Below are 23,572 nucleotides of genomic sequence, written 5' to 3' on the forward strand. Positions count from 1 at the left end.
TATATATATGCACAATCTTAGCTTTATCCTTAACAGTAATGACACATTTCAAATCTAATTCCCATTAAGCAACATCCTTTAACAATATAGGAATAATACTTTTTTATTTGAAATAGTGTTGTATCTTGAAGCCATCTCTTCTGCTTCTTTGCTCAGGTTTTTATTATTATTATTATTATTATTCTGGAGGAATCATTTGCAACAGAAAAATAACCTGATCTTGTTGGCTTCATGTAGTAAGTAATTAATACATGACACAACATTAGCAGTACCTGGATTTGGCAGAAGCAAAGGTCAGGCATGAAGCCACTCACCCTCAAAGACCTCCAAGCAGCTGCTTGCCACTGGTCGCCTGTTAAATTTGTTTACTCTTTATGAGATTGATAGTTGGAGAACGGGAGGAAAATGCCTCTGTAACAGATCAGGCACGGGAGCCAAAGCATTCTGCATACTTACATCTATGATCGCACCATAGGTCAAAAGCTTGCATTCCTAAGAATATGTATCTATGCCAGGGCTCAGATGAGAAAGTTATGATAGAAGAGAATAGTAGCTTTAATCTTGGCCTCACCTACTGCTTTACTCATAATTAGAATACTTTGGCAGGTTACTAATGCATGACTTTCAGACAGGCTTGAGACCTCTAAAAGGAAAAGGGCTGATTTTAAGTGTTGCTTTGAAATGCTACAGACCATATTCAAGAAGCTGAAGAAAATGAAATCTGATCAGCTCAAAAATCCACCACTTAAATGTCATAATCCATTCCATGATGCAAATCTAGATGGACATATTAGATTTAAAACTCTGATTGTTTTGCTCTTTCCTCTTTCTAATGACATTAAATGAGAAAAATAAATAATTTATGCAACTTTACAGGAGGCTTTAAACATATAACTTTTATTTGTTATTATATAGTATTACTATAATAATAAAATTGTAGGCTTTTCTTTCACTTGCAGAGAAAACACAAGTCACAGGCCATATACAATAGGTCAGTATCCTTTCAATTTTGCACATATTGGTCTAAGATTGAAAAAAAAGTAGCATATGGATTCTCATACTTGGATTATGATGCCCAAAGCAAGGATTTATTGAAAATTAAACTAAGAACAATTTCCAAAAACTGTCTAAATACCTGAGAAAGTAAGACATAGTGTCAACCTATTTCAGCAGATGTTCAGGATTCATACATTTGATCATTCTCTGAAAAAGAGTGCTGTTGAAGAATTTCCTAGGATTTCTAATAGGAACATGGATTTGAATCAGGGATATATTTTAATTTAATTAACACAGTTAATTCATGAAAAATTTAAATGTTATATAGGTTTATATCCTTTCCTTGATATGAGAATAGCCATACCTCATCTTGATTGGGGTCTAAAAGGCTAAAATGTTAGCTATTCATTCCTTTTTGATTTAGAAGTATTAATGACGGGTTGACAAGTAATATGGTGCCAACTCATCCAGCTCTCCATTCTCTGTAGGACCTGCATAGTGACATTTTCCCTTCTAGGGCCACAACTGTCTTGCTGTAACAGAGTTGATGCCCCATTCCCATTGGACACTTATCTCTGGACAAGATAGAAATATTCTTAAGAGCTATGAGAAGGAATGTAGCAGCCCAGGGGCAGCATGGAGCAAGGATGTGTGTGTGTATATATGGATGGGTTGCTATATAAATAGATGTGTTATGCTGTAAATAGCCCCTGTGCGGCCATAGTCTGATGACAGAAGGACATTCCACATTACCCCAGAAGTAGTCCCAAGCAGCTGTTGCTTGGGGACTACTCCTGGGAATACAAAGGGCAAGCCATTCATACTTTCCAGCTGTACTTGTTTTATTGGATTGGCATCTTTTTTTTCTTACTCTTTGTACCAACTGCTCCTTTGAACTCCTGTCATATAAGAATTGGAACATAACCTTTAAGTGCTGTTATCATGGCTGGTACAACTAGCCCTAAAAATGGCCTGCGGGATGGAATATGTAGGGGACTGCATGTGTCTTTTCTGAAATCATGCCGTTGCTGACGTGTTACTGGCTCCTAATAGGTGTTCTGCTCTTACAGGGGAAGAAGCACTTGATAACTGCTTAGTAACTTCCCAATACACTCCCCAACAGGACTTAATTTCTAAAATGAGAAGTGTGAGGGTTTAATGCCAAGTAGATCATGAGCATCAGCATCATCATTGTGTACGTATCTAATGGTTGGTATTCTGTCGTTAAGAGTATTTTAGCAAAGACTGAATATCCTTCTGTCAGACCAAATTATTTTCTGCATGGCATATGACGACCGAGCAGTGAAATGCACTAGATGACCAAAATACTGTTCCAATTGCCTTTATTAGCCAAAAATAAGTTGTTCTCTGTCCTCAAAGAACTGAACATCTAAATCAGTTATTAATTAAGATTTCCAAGTATGTTAAATTACAGACCTTGGTATCCTCAGCCAAATATAAATCATGAATGCAAAAATAGCAATAGCAGTAGACTTATATACCGCTTCATAGGGCTTTCAGCCCTCTCTAAGCGGTTTACAGAGTCAGCATATTGCCCCCAACAATCTGGGTCCTCATTTTACCCACCTCGGAAGGATGGAAGGCTGAGTCAACCCTGAGCCGGTGAGATTTGAACCGCTGAACTGCTGATCTAGCAGTATCCTGCAGTGCTGCATTTAACCACTGCGCCACCTTGGCTCTTACACAGGTAGTCCTCAACTTACAACCATAGATTTAGCGACTCTCTGAAGTTACAATGGCACTGAAAAAGCAACTTTTGATCAGTTTTCATACTTACACTGTTGCAGTGTTGGAATTCTCATCCCTTTCCTCCCTTTTTCTATGTCAACTTGCTTGATAGTAGTCATGGAAACACTTTACAAGTTGACACAAGCCTATGGTTGTGTGATCAAAATTTGGGCGCTTGGAAACTGGCATGCATTTATGACAATTGCACTGTTCTGAAGTAATGTGATCACTATTTGTAACCTTCCCACTTGGCTTCCAACAAGCAAAGTCAATGGGGGGGGCAGATTTGCTTAATGACCACATGATTCACTTAACAATTTCCATGGTTGGCTTAACAAATATGGCACAAAAGATTGTAAAATGGGGAAAACATACTTAACAACTTCCCTGCTTAGCAATGGAAAGTTTCAGCTGCAATTGTAAATAGAGGACCACCTGTACTCTATCTTGGAAGCCACTTTACCACATTTGTATATGAGAAAAGAACATTATTATTTCTTGTTTTTCATATGCTCATAGATACAATCCTCTAACTCCCCTGTTTCTGACATTATTTTTTTTTGCTGTGAAAACAAGATTTTTATTCTCCAATGTAAATCATTAGACAAGGGAGAGCAGCTGAATATACAGTATATTTTCCTCATTACCAGTTTTCAGAAAGTTTGACTCTGAACTTCAAGGTCTGGTTATTTTTCCCTATCTTAAGCATCCATCATAATTTCAAATGGTCACTAAATGAATGGTAATTTAAGGACTAATGTATATTATAAAAATAATATCATTGACTGATCTTTATATCATTTCAACAAATCACCATTGGTAATTTCATCAATTTTAGGTCTTAATAGAAATTCTTTGGGAAATTTTCAAATATATTTTAGTACATATGGCAATCTTTAAGTCAGTTTGAATGTCCTTCTGGTGTTGGGTAATGGGTTCAGTTGTTTCCCAAAGAATAACATTTTTACCCAATTTTGGATAATTTACCCAGGTTTCATAACCACTTATATATAGTAAAGTAAGGGGCTAGAGAAGTTATTTAAAAAAAGAAGAAACAAATATCCACTGGTAATAAACCTGAGTAACAACAAAAGAAGAGATGTAATGTGGGCCTTAAAAATTGACTTGATAGAAAGGTTGGGTAAAAACAGAGGAGGGGAAACAAAGCAAACTAAGAAACAGTAAAAGACATCCAGGTCAATAAACAAAAAATATAAATATATAAATGGGTTGCCATGTAGGATATTTTAAAAGTAAGGGACAAATAAAGCTTGATGTTAATGCCCAGAACAACAAGGAACGAGCATCATCTCTGAGTGTCTATTGTTAGTTTTAAAACTCCAGGTATGATTACCATATAAGCATTAATTTTTTCCAGTTCCTTAATCCAGTTACAGTATTCTGATATATTGTTTTAGGAAATATAAATACAATCTTAATACTTTTTTTAAAAAGTAGTGGTATCATTTCACTGGAATTGGAAGCCCAGCAGGAATCACACTGGGAGGTGAGATGCGATAGGAGGACCTTGTGACATTAAATCTCTAAGCCATGAATTCCCTTGCGGTGTACCATGCCATAGAACCTTGTGCCACAAAATGCGCTTGGTCTTCTGGAGATTGGGACAGGTGGTGGGATTAGTTGTTAATGAGACCTTATATAATAAGGTCAGGTGCAAGGTTCCAGTAGGATCCTGGGCCTGTTGAATGGCAGCTCTATCCTTAGCAGAGCCTCTCACAGCCCTTAGCTGCCACTCCCAACTCATGTTGGGGTGTATTAGCACCTACACTCCCCACATCTCTTAGCAGCAGCTGCACCTGACAAACTTCCCATTCTCTAATCGCTCTAAATATAATGCAGCGGGCTGAGTCCTTAGTGTGGGGTCAATGAGGTGGGCTTGGAGATATATGCTGTCCCATAGCTGTTTTCTCCCTCCTAAAATGAGATGGAAAATAGAAGTCATGTGGAGTTAGCATTTAAAAAGAAATAGAACCATCATAGCCAAAGAAGATTATTTTCCAATTTTCGTGGAGTGGCGTGCATTGCTATATTGATCAATAAGAAGTATGGCAATATACATAGGGAAAAATCAAGGTGGTATCTTTATTAGTACTGTTTAAAGTGTCACAAAAGAAGGAATAAATTATTCAGTCTTTGGCGAATAATGGCTATTAGACTAGATGGCAATTTGACTGCTTTTAAAGGCCATTTCTATCCGTCTCGGTTAAATTGTAAACAAATTGGTAAAAACTAATGTTTACTAATATTATGTAACAATTTGTAGCTTTAAATAAATAAAGCGCCACTTTGCTTAAAGAAGAAAAAATATTAATAATTTATTAATAATTAAAATAACTTTTCTTGTGTGGGAAATATTTACTAGTTAAAGCTAATTAGAAAACCATTGTCAGATATTCTGTGGAAACATTGACACGTGTACAACGCATAGCTTGAAATAACTAAAATGTTTCTCATTTCTGTTTCTGTAGTTGAAGAATAAATTAGATACAAATTTTATGAAAGACTAGAAATAAAATCTTCAAAAAATATCCTTGGTTTCTTTTCATTTTTTCTTTGTTTCTTCTCACAAACTTTTTGCAAGCTTTAATAAATCTCCTTTATAAATTTAATATGGGGAAATTATCCAGATAATTCTCTTAATAATTAAAATGAATATACAAGTAACAAATTAAGATATCAGCTGATTTATTTTGTCTTTTCAGTGTAACATCATTTTCTATGTCATTCTTGTAGCCTCTCATTTTTAAATCCACTTTCAAAACAGTCTCATTCATGTCAGGTAATATTTGTTATTCTTCCACTCTTTTCTTTTTCATTTTTTTTTTATTGAAGTGAAGTAACAGCTTTTAAAATTAACTTCTGGGTCCATTGTTCAAAAATATCCTTCAATATGTCCAATGTTAAAATATTTTGCTTCGTTCTATTTTAGTAAGTGAAGTTTGAGTGTTGTTCTTCTCTAATAGTAATCTTTAGTTTAGTATTTTAATCAGATTATCTGGAACTGTTTACTAACCAATAATTACTGCTGGATTATTATTGTTGGACCTAAAAAGCGGATATATTACTACTGGGAATTATTCTTTTCTTGGCTCTTGACTTTTCTCATTCTACCCCATTATGGATGTTTACAAAAAGCACAGAAATTAAATTACACAAAGTACAGCTATTTTATGCAGAGAATAATTGCCAAGCTATATAGCAGATGAATGAGGACTATCCAGGTTCAAATTATCTATGACTTTACCATTTAAAACCCAGTTTCAATCAGTGAATTATATAATAAATGCATTGCTCACCACAATTACTTAAAAATTCAACTGACAATTTTTCTTAGTGCACTCTAATATTCAGTTGCATTTTGTATTTCTGACATAGGAATTGCAACAATTTCTGATTGTGACATGCTTAGTATTGTAAAATTTGTACATGTTGATCTTTGCCATCTTATAACAGTTTCACTAGGTAGATTTTTTTGTCTCTCTGTACAGTAGAACCTCTGGTCATAAATACTTCTGACCATGACCAAATTGGGTTCTGACCCAAAAAAAAATTACATTTTTTTCTGTAGCTGATTTCCTCTACCATTTTTTTGTAAGTGCCAAATTTCCAAAATTAGGTTCGGGTCACAACCAAATCGGGTTGCAACCAAAGTGATGGAATGAAATATGGTCTTGACCAGAGGTTTAACTGTATCTTGGTAGCGTAAAGATCAATATTTTGCATTACAGGGTTTTTTTACATTTTTCATTTCAGGGGTAGTTGATTTTGCAGTTGACTTTCATCTTGCCCAGATGGAGATAAGAAGGATTTGGATGAAACAGGCTGTACCAGAGAGGGCAATATTCCAACCAGAAGACGTATAGAAGCCGACAAATCAGCCAGATTATGAGCTACAGCCTCCAGTTGGGAACCTTGATTCTTAATAGCAACAGAGATAGAACCTAGTTCCCCATGGAGACCTTTCATTGTATGGACCAAGTTCCTCAGGGCTTGTGAACAGCAACATCTTTGATCTGCTTTACTTTGTTCATGCTTTATAAGACAGTCTGGGGATGATTCACAGTGTTCAGAATAGGTGACAGGTTTGGCAGATGAGACATTTGGATCTGATGTTTTGGTCAGGCCTAATATAGTAGAGAAAAGTAACAGTGACTTTTCAATATCCCAACATATCCCATTAGTAGCTAAGAGAACAATCCTTCCCAGCATGGTACTTTCTATATACATTGCATACATTGACTGAGAATTATGATAACTAAATATCCCAACATATATGTTGTATAATGAATTTGCAACTCCCACAATGTTGATAGGGATTTCTATGATCTCCCAATAAATATTGAAGTCATCAGGATAAGGGAATGTGCTGTAAAGAAATAGATATGACCTTTAAAAAACAAAGAACCTTTTCCTAGCCTAACAGTGAAGATTTATCTTCAGTACTTACATGTTTTCCATAATTTACCTTTTGAGTTGAATAAATTGTCTCCCAATTGCCCATTAAAAGTTCTTGGACTTGGGTACTGTTGGCTTGAATTGAAAACTTCATTGGAAATAAAGATAGAGTCTGGTGCTGTTGGAACAACATTTTGTAGGAATATAAAATGAAATGAGATTTCAGAATTTTGCAAAAAGCACATTAAAAAAATCCAGTATGTTTTGCTTTTGGTGGATAGCTGGAGTTTTCTAGAAATCCCTTTACTCAACTTCTCTTGAAACAGCATGGGGTCCACCATTGAACCCCTCAATACTTAATCAGGCTAATTGTCTTCTTCTAACTCAAAACTTCAAAATTAAAAACTCTGCTTATGCTCTTTCACCTAAAGAACAGACATAAGGAACATATTTCTTTCTGCTTGAAACACAGGAAAATAGTTTTTTCGCAAGTAGGAAAACTGGGTGGGCAGTTAACCACATTATCTTAGTCATAGAGCGCAGTTTAGGATAATCAAAGTTCAACTTGTAAACAAGCTATAGGTTAACCATATTTTTAGCAATATATCTGAGTGGCGTTCTGACTTTTCCTCTTTCTGCATGAGTAACTAAGATTCACTTCTCTTTTAGTTTCACTTTACTTCCCTATTGTGGTTTGGGAATCATGTATTGTAATTTTCCTTAAATATTTGTAATTTACCCAAAATAACCTTGTGCTGACTTAGGTGAGAAGTTATGACCTGGACTAGTGCACGCCTATATGACGTCTATATGATTTGTAATAACCATTTCAAAGGTATAAAACCTCTGTCAAAATGTACCTAAGTCAGATCAGTTAGGTGGAAATCTACTGGTCTCTTGAATGCATTCAATAATAATAAACCTTTCTTCTCTGGAAAAGGTATCGTCTCATATTCTTACGTAAGTAGAAAGGCAGACCCTGATTTTGCCATTACACTCTTTCTCTAAAGCAGAGGTGAGGAACTATGCCCGCTTCAACTGGCTCAGAAATTCAAGGAGTTGAAGTCCACATGTCATAAAAGGGCCATTGCTCTCCAGTCCTATTCTAGAGGGGAGGAGAAATGCTGGCAGTAGCTACAATAGCTATTTACTTTGAAAGGGGAAAACTAGGTTAGGTTCATAAGACATGTATTTATCCATGGTTTAACTATGATTTCTTAATAAGTCACAATTTTATGAGAGTCAGAATGTGACAGTGGTTAAAGAACTGGGCTAAGACTGAAAAGCCATTAATTTCAGCTCTGCCTTAGGCACCAGCTGAATGATGGGAGACCTACCTGCTCTCTTTCAGTCCCATATAGACAGCAATGGTAAACCATTTTTTAAAATATTGCCAATTAAACTGCAGGAACTTGTCCAGGTAGTTTTCAGAAGACAAAGCTGACTCTAAAGCATGTCTGTCTGTCTGTCTGTCTCTCTCTCTTTCTCTCTCTCTCTCCCCCTCCCTCTCTCTTTGCCATTTTCTTCTAAATTCTTCCTTCCTCATTTGACGACATTTTTATGACCTTTGAACATTTCTAAATACAGTAACATTTTCTCTCATGTTTACAGTTTGTAATGTGATGGTTTTCTTTAGATTGTCTATAATTCTATTGCTCCTTAGTTTGGGTACAACATGTATATATTAATGCATGCACATATTTTTGATTGTTGAGAAAACATTATAAATATTCTATACCATGATGGCTGGGTTTAAATAACACTAACTCAAAATCAAACAAATTGCATTACAGTTTATTTTGAATTGTGGCCTCAGTCACACGGTTGTTGCAATAATACTAATGGAGAAGAGATTAGCTACTGCTGTTATATTTTGGATTCTTTTTTTCCTTAGCCACCCTGAATCACTTGTCAATGAAATGGGTGACATATAAATTTAATGAATGAATAATAAATAGATAAATAAATAAAGCAAGCAAGCAACCTGCCTTTTCCTTCAGGAAGATAAAGAAACTAACAGAAAGGAGGAGCTGCCCCATCTATATGTCTGCTATTGATTTCCTGGAATTTTGCTCCAGGAGAAAAATGAAACTATATTTCCCCTTCTCCAAAGTAACTACATACCCGTCTTTTCTTGTAGCAAGAAAGACAAAGATAAGAATTACCAATGCTAAAAGGGAACCAGATAGAGATTCATTATCCGCAACACATCCTACTTGAGAGACCGCCTCCTGCCAATTACCTCCTCGAGACCTATAAGATCTCACAGATTAGGCCTCCTCCGAGTGCCATCCGCCAGCCAGTGCCGGCTGGCCACTACGCGGAGGAGAGCCTTTTCAGTAGCAGCTCCAACCCTTTGGAACAATCTCCCCGTGGAGATTCGTACCCTCACCACCCTTCAGACCTTCCGCGCAGCCCTCAAGAGCTGGCTATCACGTCAGGCCTGGGGGTAAAGATTATAATTCGCCCCCACCCGAACGCTGAATGAATGTTGTTTATTCTTTTAATTACGTGTTATGTTATATGTTATTGTATGTATCCCCTCCCATATAAGTTGTTAGCCGCCCTGAGTCCCCTCAGGGAAAAGGGCGGCCTATAAATAAACTTATTCTAATTCTAATTCTATCTTGGGCCTTGCTTTGGGACTGTTACTCACCTGAGAGTTCTACAGGATGGGGATCTGTATTTGATTCCTCCTGTTTTTCTTGATTTGATTTCTCTTCATAATCTGTGACTTTGGAGGTAGTTGTTTCAATGTGCCTTTCAGGTTGCAAATTCTTTGTGGTTATAGGCAATTCCATCTCTTTTGCAACTTCCAATCTTTTTCTGAATTCAAACAATTCATTCCTCATATCAGATGCCCTTATGACTTTCTCAGGTTCCTGAATCCATGTGGCAGTGGTGATATCCTGATTTTCATTGAAAACATCATTGAATTCTATGTTCTTGGTAACTGGAGACACTTCAGCATTGCTATCCCAATAGATGGGAGGCACTCTCTCAGGGTTAAATGATTGTGCAAATGGAGGTGGTCCTGCTCCTGATGGCCTTTCCCTGTCTGATTCAATATCTCTCGTGGATTTAAATTCTATGGATTGTGAAATAGGCATTTCCATCCTCTTTTGAAATGATGACATGATCTTTGAAGAAATAGCTGATTCCGTCTCCTGAACATGCTGTGGGTTCTCTGAATTATACATAGTTTTATCTATGAGTCCAGGAGTTGTTGACTTTATTTCTATTTGAGATTCCGTATACCATGTGTTGGAGGATGGCTGAAAATTTTCAGTGGAAGAAATTGATTCTTTTTTCCATTTTTGTATGGACAGTCTTGTTTTAAGGAAGTTGTATGAATTTTTTTCCTGCATGTGCTGCAATGTATTTGGACTAAGTCTTGATTCAACAATACCTGAAGGATTTATTGACTTTGTGTCCTTTTCCAGTTCAATTTTGACACTTGGTGTTTTTAAAAAAGGCCCCACAGTGTACCATTGATTGAGAGACTTTATGTTTGACTCATCTGAAAATTCCTGGGTGTTTGTGGTAATCTCTGCTACATCCATCACATTTTGCAGCTCTGAATTGTTTGGAGATACTGGCTGAGGTGTGATAGAGATTGGTTGTTCAGTTGCCTTTGAACTACCAATTGGTTTTTGGAACAGCAGACGTTTCCACTTGCCTAAAATCAGAAAATATTTACTAGTGTCAGATTTACCGGTGTTCTTTCCCCATAACACTAGTTATTTCTGGCCTTTCTCAGAAGCCTGGCAAATGTTCTCATTAAACATTTTAGAATGAAAATAGGAAAGTTCCTCACCTGTGCAGATGACAGAAGCATCTTCATGATGATTGCAGTTATGCTTTCCCCAAGGCTTAGAATGACAGCGCTTTATAGTAAACTCTCTCCCAGTGCAGTTGACATCATCCAACCAGATAGGTCCAGATCCTGGTCCATATCGAGCATTGCCTGGACTGAGAAGTGGAGCTCCACAGTCCAACTCATGGCATACAACAGCTGCATCCGCCAAGTCCCAGCCATCATCACACACTGTGCCCCACTGGCCTTTGTACAACACCTCTACCCGTCCAGCACAGGATTCAGGGCCATCTACAAGTCGCAGATGCTGCTGGCCTAAGATACAAGGAGAAGGAAATAATTAAACAGAATTACCGGTAAATGTCTTCATCAAAATTTTGCCTTGAAGAACATGATTTCTCATTGGTGTATTTACTTGCATCAGAGAAAAATATGTAGTGTTTGAAACAATGGGGAAATGATCCTGCCTTGACTAGGGAAGGAAGAATAAATAGAAATTTTAAGAAAATGAAATATATGCAGTGCTTTATTTACCATTCTTTGGATATAAATTATTTATGATTGTTTCTGCCAACATCCACCCACTTTCCATGTTCTGTTTTCTAGTGGATTAAATATAATGAGAAAACATATCCACTTCTTTACTTCATATCTCTAATTAGAAGTCCCTGTTCTTCAGACATACAAGCAACTTTGGCTGGAACCATTCTATGAAATCCGAATACAAATCCATTTTAATCCATGTTTTATGGAGCCGTTGAGAAAGAACACTTCGTGAGTATTTACAACTAAAGTAAATATGATATGATAGGCCATCACTGGATTCCCCGAAGAGAGTACAAACTCTTCTTTACATGATTTGTTTCCTTCCAGAAATGGAAACTAGGAATTATCTTCCTATAAGATAATTTTAAAAAATCAACATTTCCTAAGAAAATTGATAGTATTTTCTCACCAAGAGACAGATTTAATTAGGTATATGAACAGAATTAGGAAGACAGTACAAACTTCCTGGTATCCATGAAGACTTGGTCTTGAATTATTGGAGGAATACAGAGGCCTCATTCTGTTCCTTTTTATCTAGTTTTCCTCAACTACAAAAACCTGTAGAACACGAACAGCAATGCAAGACTGGTCAATAAGCTGCAACAGTATAGTTCTAGTGGAGTTTCATTTCAAATATGAATAGTAAGCCAGTAAATCATTAAACAAAGTACAATAACATCTCTCTATGTTACAAAACTACTGCCATTGAACACTATTTACTATTTCAGTATACTATTTTGGGTAAATGGGATACCTCTTACCCTAAATTGGCTAACTAAAGTAAGTGGTTACCAGAACCTAGCATGATTGCACAAACTTTATGACAGGATTATAGAAATTTGCAGCAGTGGTGAAGGGGGGAATGGGTTTACCTCAGTTTAATGGCTCCACTTCCTCATCTTAGAGAGCCTCAGTTTTAATATATTTTCTCTTGAGGCATATGAAGAAGGATGTAAAATATATTATATTATAATATTTAAGCCACTTTCTCTCCCCTTTTGCTTTCATAGATACTAGCATGGATACTTTCCACATATATAATAAAAACTGCTCCTGGATTATTAATTGCATCCTTTCCTAACTGTTTTAGGTTTGAGACTAACTTGGAAGGGTTTCCAGCACCTGTAACCAAAGGCAATGCATTTCTTCATATCAGTATGTTGGAGAAGACAGATCTAAATTTTCATAAAAGAAGTAGTCACCCATTTCTCCTTCTTACTCACCACTTTCTGAAAGACCCCCTTTGAGAATATCATCTGTGGGTTCTTGACTAGTCAAAGTTTCTTCCTGGTTTCTTATAAAGTGAATAGGATGTGGAATTTGATTTGGTGCCGCAGACCAGGATTTCTGAGGAGCTAAAGTCTTTGTAAGCATGGCTGTATGCTCTTCTATCATGGCAGCGGACATTGCACCTGTTGGAAAAGAAGTAAATAAATGACAGAGCGCATGCCACAGTAGTAATTCCACAATTCTTCAGAGCAAAAATAGTCTTGTATAAATGTATTGTCTTTGTAAGGGCTGAATACATGGGTGGCAACTTGAACTAGAAATTTTTATTAGCTTGGTGTAATGGATTTTCTCCAAAATAATCTTGGGGGTAAATGGTGAAATGCTAAGCAATCTACTCCCATTTCCTATCATTCACATGTATTAGAACACAACTCTATGAATTACACACCATCACAGTCTCTTTAACCATACCTGCTAGGATTTTGAGAGTTGCTGTCCCAACGTCTCTGGAAGATGCCAGAGTGTAAGCACTATATTAGAAATTCCTAGTTCTTTTTCCTATAGTGCTCCCCTTCAAGACCTAGTTTGGAATATGTCCTGGGAAGGGTAGGTAATTGTTGTGTCTTATCATTCTCACCTGAACACACAGCCCCAGCATCTTCACTGTGTCGGCAGTTGTTTGTCCCCCAGGGACTGGTGTGGCAGTCTACCAACTTTGACTCTTCTCCTTGGCACTGCACATCATCCAGCCAGATAACACTGTTCCCCTCACCAAAGAAAGCACCACCTGGTGCTGCCAGAGCTTCCCCACAGTCCAGCTCTCGGCATATAACAGTAACATCCAGAAGGTCCCACATGTCATCACATACTGTCCCCCACTGCCCTTCATGAAATATCTCTAGCCGGCCAGAACACTGATTTCTGCCTCCCACAAGTCTTAGGGTTTCTGGAGAGAAAAAGAAGGAATTTAAGGCAGATTGTGGAACATATGAAGATAAGTTTGCTATACACCATGTTATAAATGCAAAGATAACATCTCCCTTTCATCATACTTGGATTTTCTTTACTTTAAGCTTGAAAACTACACATCCATAAATTTAGAGTATCTTTTTCTTAAGCGAAAAATATTTTTCTCTAAATCATATCCAAATCTTTTGCTTTGTTTGTTTTCTACATAAAATTCTTTTAAATCATGAGGTCTGGTACTGCCTCTCCTCCTTACTTGCCCCAAAATATTAAATTTACAAATTATTTTTAAGTTAAATGACTCAGATCAAAGTCAGTTGTATAAAATGGAGGCATCTCCCATCTCCCCAGTGACTTTTAATCCTGTTCTGAAAACTGACAATTTCTGTGGAAACAGTGGAAGTGTGAATTTTATAATTGTACTCACTTTCAGTAGGTGTAGGAGATACAAGTGGCCTTATGGTTGTTACTGCCTCCATTTTGCCCTTCTTGAAAGATGTGTGGGCAGGAATGGCAGTGAAAAGAGGGAAGCGTTGTTCTGTGTAAAGACAAGTGGGAAGTAATGTAGGTTTCATTGCTACAAAAGGCACAGAAAGCTATAAAACTTGGATCTGTATGTATTGATTTATTTAAAACATTGGTACAGCTTCCCCATCTTAAAAACAGTTGCTTTTTCCTTCTCCTTTTCAATCATATCTGATTCTGGGAGACTACCTGGAGAGTTTCCTTGGCAAAGTTTCAGAAATGATTTGCCATTGCCTAGGCATGAGAAAAAATAATTGGCCCTCAGGCATCCAGGTGGGTTTGTACCTAACTTGGGGCTCAGAGGTGTTCTGCCCACCCATTTGGACACTTCTGTGCATTTGCGAGTGTGCATGAGTATGCGAACGAACTGGTAATAAAAAATTTGGAAACCCACCATTGGTGGGAGCTAAAATTCATGGTTTCTAGCCCGATGTCTTATTCGCTGTGCCAAACTGGCTAAGGTGGGTTATACCCAACAATAAAAGCTATGTATGAATTAAAATGAAAACCATAACCCCACCCTATCCCGAAGGAAAAACAGAAGAGCAAGGTCTTTAACTGAAAATTAAAAGAGTCTCCAGGAAGAGGGATCCCATAGGACAATGGTTACAATGGAAAGGCATACTTTTGAGACCCACAATGGGGATGTACTTAAGGGAAGGAACTTGGAGCATGCCTTGGAATATCTAATGAGATGGGTAGATAACTCAACAAGAGGCTGTTTGAGGGGCTATCCTTGCATTCAACTCTTTACATCAGGTTACACTTAGTACAGTAAGAGGCTCAACTTTGAAAGAGGATTTGGTCAATTATTTATTAGTTAAGTTTCAAGGTGTGGACAGAGGAAAACTTCTCCATTAAATTAGATGCCAGGAATGTCCCTATATTAAAGCTAATATTGGAAAGACTCCAATTGTCCCCAGCAAGTTTTTGTTATAACTTAAACGTTTGTCTTTGTTTCTCAAATACTGATGTGCACTTGAAACAGATTTGGTAACTACTCTAAGTTAAGACTGTGTGATAATCAATTCATCTGGTATAGCCAGCTGTATGGAGGAGCAAATATTTGGACCTCTGTAAAGAAAGTGTAAAAATATTTGTAATGTCAAGAACTGACATCCAGTTGTTATTTATGTAGTATATAGAAAATATTTCCTGTGTCTGAACAGTTGGGCCTGGAACAAAAATTGCTTTTAAAGAAATATGATGATATTATTGCTTCAGGCACAGTTTCCTACTCTTAGTTTTTCTTATTTTTTCTGGGATTTAGGTAATGGTGATAATTGTGTTGAGTCATTGTTGGGCAATTTTCTACATCTAAACTATAAATTAATAAATGAGCTTCATATTTGCTCCCTGTTTTATGGGTAGGTTTCAATCATGACATTGATTTTCACATTTAATGATTACAATGTAATCATTATGTATGTAATACAATAAATCAAGCTGAAAACAATGCCTAAATCAGGGAGCTACTAAGGAGAAAACCACTACCCCATCAAAAAAGGCAGGACAACTGCTATATACAAGAAGAAAGTGAACCCCATCAGCAGGTTCTGGCCAGTTCTGGAGAACCAGTAGCAGAAATTTTGAGTAGTTCAGAGAACCAGTAAATACCACCTCTGACTGGCCCCGCCTCCATCTATTCTCTGCATCGTGAGTCCCAGCTGATCAGGAGGAATGTGGATTTTGTAGTAACCTTCCTCTGGAGTGGGGTGGGAATGGAGATTTTACAGTATCCTTCCCCTGCCATGCCCACCAAGCCACACCCACTAAGTGGAACCGCTAGTAAAAAATTTAATTCCACCACTGAACCCCATACGTACTCACACCAATGATATTATCTAGTACGGTAATGAAACATCTGCCACCAAACAACCAAGCTCAGAGAGCATCAAGAACTCCACAATAAATTACTTCTAATCTTCTTAAACAATCATCTTGTGAAAACAGTTGGCAGTAACAAGAGCCCTACCTGAGCAAATGGCACTGGCATCTTCCTCATGGGTGCAGATATGCTTGCGAAAGCCACGGTGATGGCAGGAAATCAGGTGCCTCTCAGTACCTGCACAGTGTACTTCATTGAGCCAGATAGAACCAACTCCTTCACCAAACCAGGCTCCATGAGGTGCTGAAAGGGCTTCCCCACAGTTTAGTTCTCGACACACAACAGCAACATCACGCAGGTCCCAATCATCATCACACACAGTCCCCCATTCACCTTTGTGGAGAACTTCTACCCGTCCTACACAAAGGTTAGGACCTCCCGATAAACGTATCTGGAAAGTGCCTGGAGAGAGAGAGAGATCCACAGGGACACCCAAAGTTTTCTCTCTTCACTTTCAATAAGGTACCCTGAATATACTGAAATCTTTTCCCTTGAACTTATATAAATCAGTTTTTATCATTTAGTTATTTGCTTTACATGATTTCAGAACCAGAATCAATAGATAAAAGTTATTATTTTTATAAAGAAACACACATTCTGCAAGCTGGTAATAAATATATATATATATATAACATGATAATTTGTGATGTTGCTATTCTTGTATAAAGAATATACATTACAGAAAATGCAAATCATGTTCTATATTTTATTGCACAAGTCAACCTATCATTTGATTAGTTTATCTGGAAGCATTCTGACATACAACATACAATGAACTAGTAGTGTTCACCGTAATGTTCACATTCTGAGTACAATGTAGAGTGAACTAGTCTGGTCCACTCTAGTTTACATGTAAAATGCAAGACAAGGAAGTGCAACAAAAGAGGGTCTTGTTCCATCACCACAAACAAATTTGGTGCTTTAGCTGCCCATTTTTCAGCGGTTTCCCAATTAATTTTCTGTAATTGAAAAATCTGAGGTTCCCTTTAATTTGCTGATATTGCCCTCTTGTGGATGACAATGTAAAGCATAAACATCCATATTTGGAAAAAGAGCTTGGATATAAATATGGTAGTGACTATAGTTTATAGATCATCAATCTCAAATTGATCAGGACAAAGATCAAAGTAGTCAAGTTTTAATTGGATTTACCTGTGACATGAAGTTTCAAGAGGACAACTGCAAAAACAAAGCAAGAGAGAAGTGAAAGCCAGTACTCCTTACATTCTGGGTTTTATTTAGATAGATGCAATATTTTCAAGCCTTAGACATTTGGGGAAAAATTCTCTTTTAGAGATACAGAAGCAGTTTGAAATAACATAAGAGGAAAATATTTTTTCAAATCAAGCTCATGTAATGATTTTATTGATACACTTATGCAATGTTCTTGGCATTAGAGCATGAAAATTGTATGCTATTGTTACTACACATTTTTTTCAGCTTGTGACCTTACCTTATAATTTTGATATACAATAAATATTATATTAATAACTATTGTAATTTCCAAAACAGTATCCTCTAAGGCAATTTATGCTTTTCTGGTACTGATTTAATTTGCATATCTTGAGGCACAGCATGCTTAACAATTGCTTACTGAATAAACCATAGTGTCTGAATAAAACACAATGGCTGAGTTTTACACTAAGCCATAATACTGAATTTGCTTGATCTTATCTCAAATATGAATTCAGTTAAAGTTCTTTTTTCTGTTTTAGCTTGTTAATAATATTTCTTTCCTTACAAACTTTACCATCATCAATATTTAAGTATTTGGCAATTTATACTAAACAAGTCTGATTTCCAGGAAACTAAAAAGATACAGTATACTAGGATACATTGGAAACTTCTTGGCATTATCTTCTGATAATTTCGTCAGGTCATGAAATAATTGAGGCTCAGTCTACCATTATGTAGATAAGAAATCCAGCATAGATAATGCATGTTAAGACATGACTTGACATTGGATTGGGCCATTTGATATTTTTCCGTGCATTACATACATTGAGTTGCCAGTACTGAGGTTAAGAATTAACTAATATTCTATGAAGGTTCTATATGTGGAAAACATGCCCCCTTTGCTTCAGAGAGAACGACCCCTAGGACAGTCCTGGATCCATTTTAGATCCCAGGGTTTGTTTTCTTCCTGGGCAACTCAAAATCTGGCTTAGAATAAATGTACCGGTTGCAGAACACATCACTCTCCTTCTGTCCTGGCCACTTTTTTACAGAGGCACAATTGAGAGCTTTTAACACACTGCATCACTGTTTGATTGGTGATTGCCGTGCCTCAGTGACTGCCATGCCTCAGAGAGAAAGTCCATCAGAGGGTGGTAAGAACAGCCAAAAAGATTATAAGAAGCATACTTCCTGTTATTCAGCATACTGCTTATAAGAGCTATGTGCTTAGGGCTCAAAGCATTGTTAGAAACCCATACACCCACTTCACAGTCCGTTTCTATTGCTCCCCTCTGGGAGGAGATTTTGAAGTATTTTTAGCAGGACTATCAGATTCTGTAACAGCTTTGTTCCATATGCCATCGTTTCTCTCACCATGTACATGCATACATCCAAACTAGATTGTGTTGTTTCTCCATGTCATATATGTGGCAGTGGTGGGTTCCAGATCCCAGTGCAACCAATACGGTGCAACAGGGCCAAGCATCCACTACATGAAGGTGCACAGCGTACGCATGCATACATACTACCTGCGATGCTCCGTGACGCCTCCGTGACACTCCAGCTGCTTGGCGGAGCATCGCGCAGGTGCCATACGCGCTGTACAAATATACCCTGAACAGCTTAAATACAGGTAAGGAGTGTGGGTGGGCGGGCGGGCCCCCCGGAGCACCGTACAAGAATGGTACCTGGTGTTCCCAGCAAGCACCGGTATGTCCATCGTATCCCACCATTGATATGTGGATATATACATAATTTTGTATTTATTTATTTTGTCATGTTTATATAGTACATACTGGAGGCGGAGCCCCTTTGAGAGCTGTATGAAACAAAATTTCATTTTAATGTATGCCAATTAGTATACGTTCAAAGTGACAATAAAGTTATTTTAAGTCTACGTCTTTCATTCATTGGCTGACAACCACAAGTCCAATTCAATATGTGCTTCATATTCTCTTCCTCGCCATTCTAAATGTAAACTCACAATACAATGATTTTCTTAGTTATGTTTCTGAAGATGTAGTACCCTTAGTTAAACCAATTTCAATTCTAGCCACTATCAGTCATGGTTCTGCCACATCAATCCTGCAAAATAAGCTGATTCAGAACTTGAAGCAATGAGCTTGAAATATCCAGCCAGGATAATGAAGTATCAGCACAAAATGGAACCAGAATATATATGCATATGCATATGCATACATACACACACACACACATACGTGTGTGTGTGTGTGTGTGTGTGTGTGTGTGTGTGTGTGTCCCTTGACTTACAACTGATTGCTTAGTGATTGTTTGATGTTACAATGGGCTCCCCAAAAGGTACTTACAAACCAGTTCTGAAGTTCTGGTGGCTGGTCCCCACAAGGACATATGATCACATTTGGTGTGCTCAATGATAGGCCTACATTTACAGCCATTCACAGTGTCCCATGGTCACATGGCTAAAATTTACTATTTTCCAAATATCAGGGTTTACTTTCAGTTTTTGGTAAAAAGACCCATTAGGGGAAAAAATAGGATTCTCTTAACCACATTTAAGATAATTCTTAATAATAATCAAGATAACCTCCTTAACTGCTGCAAAAAAGCTAGTAAAATCAGATGGACCTGTAAGGACCCACTTTATGACCATAATGGGCAGGCTCCATTATGACTGTAAGTTGACAACTACCTGTAAAACTTTATCGTCTCAATAGATAAGACAGAGTGTTGTCCTTTCTCAAATACTTAAGGCATTGATGGATAACCTTTTTGTTATTGGGTGCCCAAAATGCAAGGGCGCGTGCGCGAAAGCAAACGTGCATGCCAGCATCTATAATGCAAAGCATGCCCCCATATGTGCATATGTGCATGTGTGCATAGCCCCTTCCATGCTCCACACACATACGCCACACTGCTCGCCTCCAAGCTGAGCTTGAAATTTCATCCAGGGGTCCGGGGGAGGCAGTTTCCACCCTCCCCATGCTCCAGGAAAGCTTCCAGAGCCTGGGGAAGGCAGAAAACAGATCAAATGGGCCAACCAGAAGTTCAAAAATGGAGGACTTCCTGAAGCGTGGGGAGGGCGAAAATGGTCTCCCCTGGCACCCAGAAACTGATCATTTCCAAACTTCTGGTAGGCCCAATGGCCTGTGGGTTTTTTTCCCTCCCCAGGCTCCAGAGGCTTTTCTGAAGCTTGGGGAGGGCAAAATTGGCCTTTTCCAGCCTTCAGGAAGGCCAAAAATCAACTGGCCGGTGCATGCATGCATGCTGGCAGATATGGCTCCGCGTACCACCTATGGCACACATGCCATAGGTTTGCCATTACGGACTTAAGATGATATTTTTAAAAGAAAATGCAGCACAACTATCTACACGTGTATGTTCTTTATGTACAGGTAGTCTTCTATTTACAACCATTCATTTAGTGCCATTGTAACTTCATATTTTTCTCTCTCACACTCTTTCCCTACCTACCTACTGTATTTCTCTCTCTTTCTCTTAATATGTTTGTTAAGTGAATCTGGCTTCTCTATTGAGTTTGCATGTCAGAAGTTTGCAAAAGGTTATAATATGCTAGTTGCCTAGCATCTGAATTTTGATCAGGTGATCACAAGTTGCTGCATTTGAAGTTACAATGACACTGAAAAAAATGACTTATGATTATTTCACACATAATCTATACTATTGCAGCATACCTGTGATCACCTGATCAAAATTCAGATGCTAGGCAACTAGCATGCATTTATGATGGTTATAGTATCCTAGAGTCATATTATCACCTTTTGCAAACTTCTGACATGCAAAATCAATAGAGAAGCCAGATTCACTTAACAAACATGTTACCAATTTAACAACTGAAGTGATACACTTAAAAGCCATGGCAAGAAAAATTATAAAATGGTACAAATTTCACTTACCATATTTTTTGGAGTATAAGATGCACCAGAGTATAAGACACACCAAGGTTTTGAAGAGGCAAATTTTAAAAAAAATAGTAGGTAGGTAGATAAGAGGGATAGAGAGGGAGAGAAAGAGAGAGAAATACAGTAGGTAGGTAGGGAAAGAGTGAGAGAGAGAAAAATAGAGATAGATAGAGAAATACAGTAGAGAGGGAGGGAGGGAAGGGGAGAGTGTAGGTAGGTAGGTAGGTAGGTAGGTAGTAGGTAGGTAGAAGGATAGAGAGAGAGAAATAGAAAGAGAGAAATACAGTAGATAGGGAGGGAGAAAGAGTGAGTAGCTAGGTAGGTAGAGGGATACAGAGGGGGGAGAAATACAGTGGATAGGTAGGGAGAGAGGGAGAGTGAGTAGGTAAGTAGGGAGGGAGGGAGAGGGAGAGAGGGAGAGGGAGGTAGGGGGAGAGAGAGAGAGAAATACAGTAGATAGGTAGGGGGAGAGAGGGGGGTAGGTAGATAGAGATTTCCAGGTATATTTATCAATGTGCTGGAGAAGGAAATAGCTGACAATCTGCAGCACCTAAGACTTTGCTCCTGCTGGCACAGCACTTGATCAATCTAATTCTCATCTATCAGTTAAAGAGCTTTCCAAAAGGAAAACAAAAAAGTTTTTGCACTATGCAAACCTCCCCAAAACGGCCCATTTTTCACGAAAACAGGACTTTTTTCACCAAATGAAAGGCATGAATAGCCCGGGGGGGGGGGGGCTTGCAGAGTGCTCCTGGGGGGGGGGGGGAAATGAACAAAAAACAGCCCGTTTTTCACGAAAATGTTTTTTGTCAAAAAAAAATGCATGCATAGCCTTATGGAGGCTTATAGAGTGCTGCTGGGGGCCAGGGGGACAAAAAATGGCCTGCATTTGGCTCATTTCTGCCCTCCCCATCCCCCAGGAGCTCTCTGAAAGCCTCCATACAGCTATGCACGGCCATTTTGGTGAAGGGGCGGGGCTTCAGGAAGCAAAAAATGCTGTATTTGATATATAAAACGCACCCAGATTTTCAGCCTATTTTTTGAGGAAAAAAGGTGCACCTTATATTTCTTGCTTAACACAAATTTTGGACTCAACTGGGATTGTAAATCAAGGAACAAGTACATAATGGATTTCTGTCCATCTTTTGATATCTGAGGAGATAAAGGAAATAAAAGGCCAGATATCTGATATCTGGCAGGAATGTTTTTATTAAAATTTACTTAAGTCGTTTGAGAACTCTTAACATTTTAATAGTTTCCTCTGGATTTCTAGAATCAAAATTGCAGGGTGGAGGGGGGGGATATTCTTATGCATGAGTAACTAAATGGACCAAAAATGTTATTTCTCTTCCATCCTCTCACCATGTAATCTGCTTTCTAAACTATTGCAAGACAGTTTTCAAATACATTAAGTACAGCCAAGTCTATTAAGTGATCTGTGTTTAAAATAAATCAGAATCAATTTATTATAAACTTTTAACGTCACAAACCTGAAAACACCTATTGTAGAATAAATGAATGCAATATGTAGCAGCAGATGTCTTCAGCAATGTTCACGAGGCTAGAATTTAGATAAAAGTACTGTGATCTAAAATAAAAACATTATATGTATTTTCTGACTGAAATCTTGATGACACTTTTGCATTGATCTATGAGGATTCATCTCCGTTACTGCCATAGAATGTCGTTTCCTCCTACAGCAGTAGATCAAACTCATGCAACCACATCTCCACTAGTCATTCTTTCCCATAACTCTGATGGGAATCACAGGCTTGCTGGTAAAAATATTAAGCCACTCCCAAAGGGCCAGTTTGCTCCCCCCCCCCCCCCGCTCAAGGAAAATAAGGATAGCAGTAATAAAGGAGACACTACTCACCCAGAAAGGACAAGGAGGACTGCATGGTGTGAATGGCAGGATCAGTGGGTTGCCTGATTGCAAAGGCAAATCAGAAGCAATAAAGGCAGAAGACCCAGGCTGTGAGTCAGCCAGGCAAAAAGGAAAGTAGGAAACACCCCTGCTTTGCCCTGGGTCATGTAACTTCCAATCTGCAGCCTGGGAAGAAGAGAACCAGAGCAAGGAGGAGAAATTCCCACAAGACTAAGCCTGGTGTGTGAGCCACATTTGAGACATTTCTCTAAGACCTTTCAAGAGAGCCACTTAACAGAGACCTAAGCTGGGTTGCTGTATCTGTCAATGGAAAACTTTAAAACGCACATTGATTGTGTAGCAATTATACTAATGTGCATAGCTTGCTTGTTTCAAACAAGTACAAAACCATCGTTTGTCCTGAAACACAGCTTCCAATTCACTTTTATATGTGAATCCTGGCCAAAAATAGACACAATCTTTCCAAGATGTCC

The 23,572-nt window shown here is 38.0% G+C and overlaps 1 protein-coding gene across 1 annotated transcript; it reads right to left on the reverse strand.

The window, feature by feature from the left end:
• Window positions 1-5,745: 5,745 nt before the first annotated feature.
• On the reverse strand, window positions 5,746-23,191 carry LOC116520852. The gene is made up of 10 exons (XM_032235265.1): window positions 23,088-23,191; window positions 17,286-17,312; window positions 16,221-16,535; window positions 14,148-14,258; window positions 13,392-13,700; window positions 12,748-12,936; window positions 10,979-11,293; window positions 9,818-10,840; window positions 7,232-7,339; window positions 5,746-6,890 (listed from the first exon to the last, which is right to left on the reverse strand). Exons 1-10 carry the CDS (start codon window positions 23,110-23,112, stop codon window positions 6,511-6,513), a joined length of 2,802 nt encoding a protein of 933 aa, XP_032091156.1. The 5' UTR covers window positions 23,113-23,191; the 3' UTR covers window positions 5,746-6,510.
• Window positions 23,192-23,572: the final 381 nt, after the last annotated feature.

The sequence above is a fragment of the Thamnophis elegans genome, chromosome Z (genome assembly GCF_009769535.1).
Source record: "Thamnophis elegans isolate rThaEle1 chromosome Z, rThaEle1.pri, whole genome shotgun sequence".
Lineage (NCBI taxonomy): Eukaryota > Metazoa > Chordata > Lepidosauria > Squamata > Colubridae > Thamnophis > Thamnophis elegans.

Coding starts and splice junctions, on each gene's coding strand:
- LOC116520852 (XM_032235265.1), bottom strand. CDS start 23,112: ATGCAGTCCTCCTTGTCCTTTCTGG. Junction 14,259..16,220: donor TGCCAGTGCCATTTGCTCAG/GTAGGGCTCTTG, acceptor GTCTTTACACAG/AACAACGCTTCCCTCTTTTC. Junction 6,891..7,231: donor CAATTTATTCAACTCAAAAG/GTAAATTATGGA, acceptor CTACTATATTAG/GCCTGACCAAAACATCAGAT.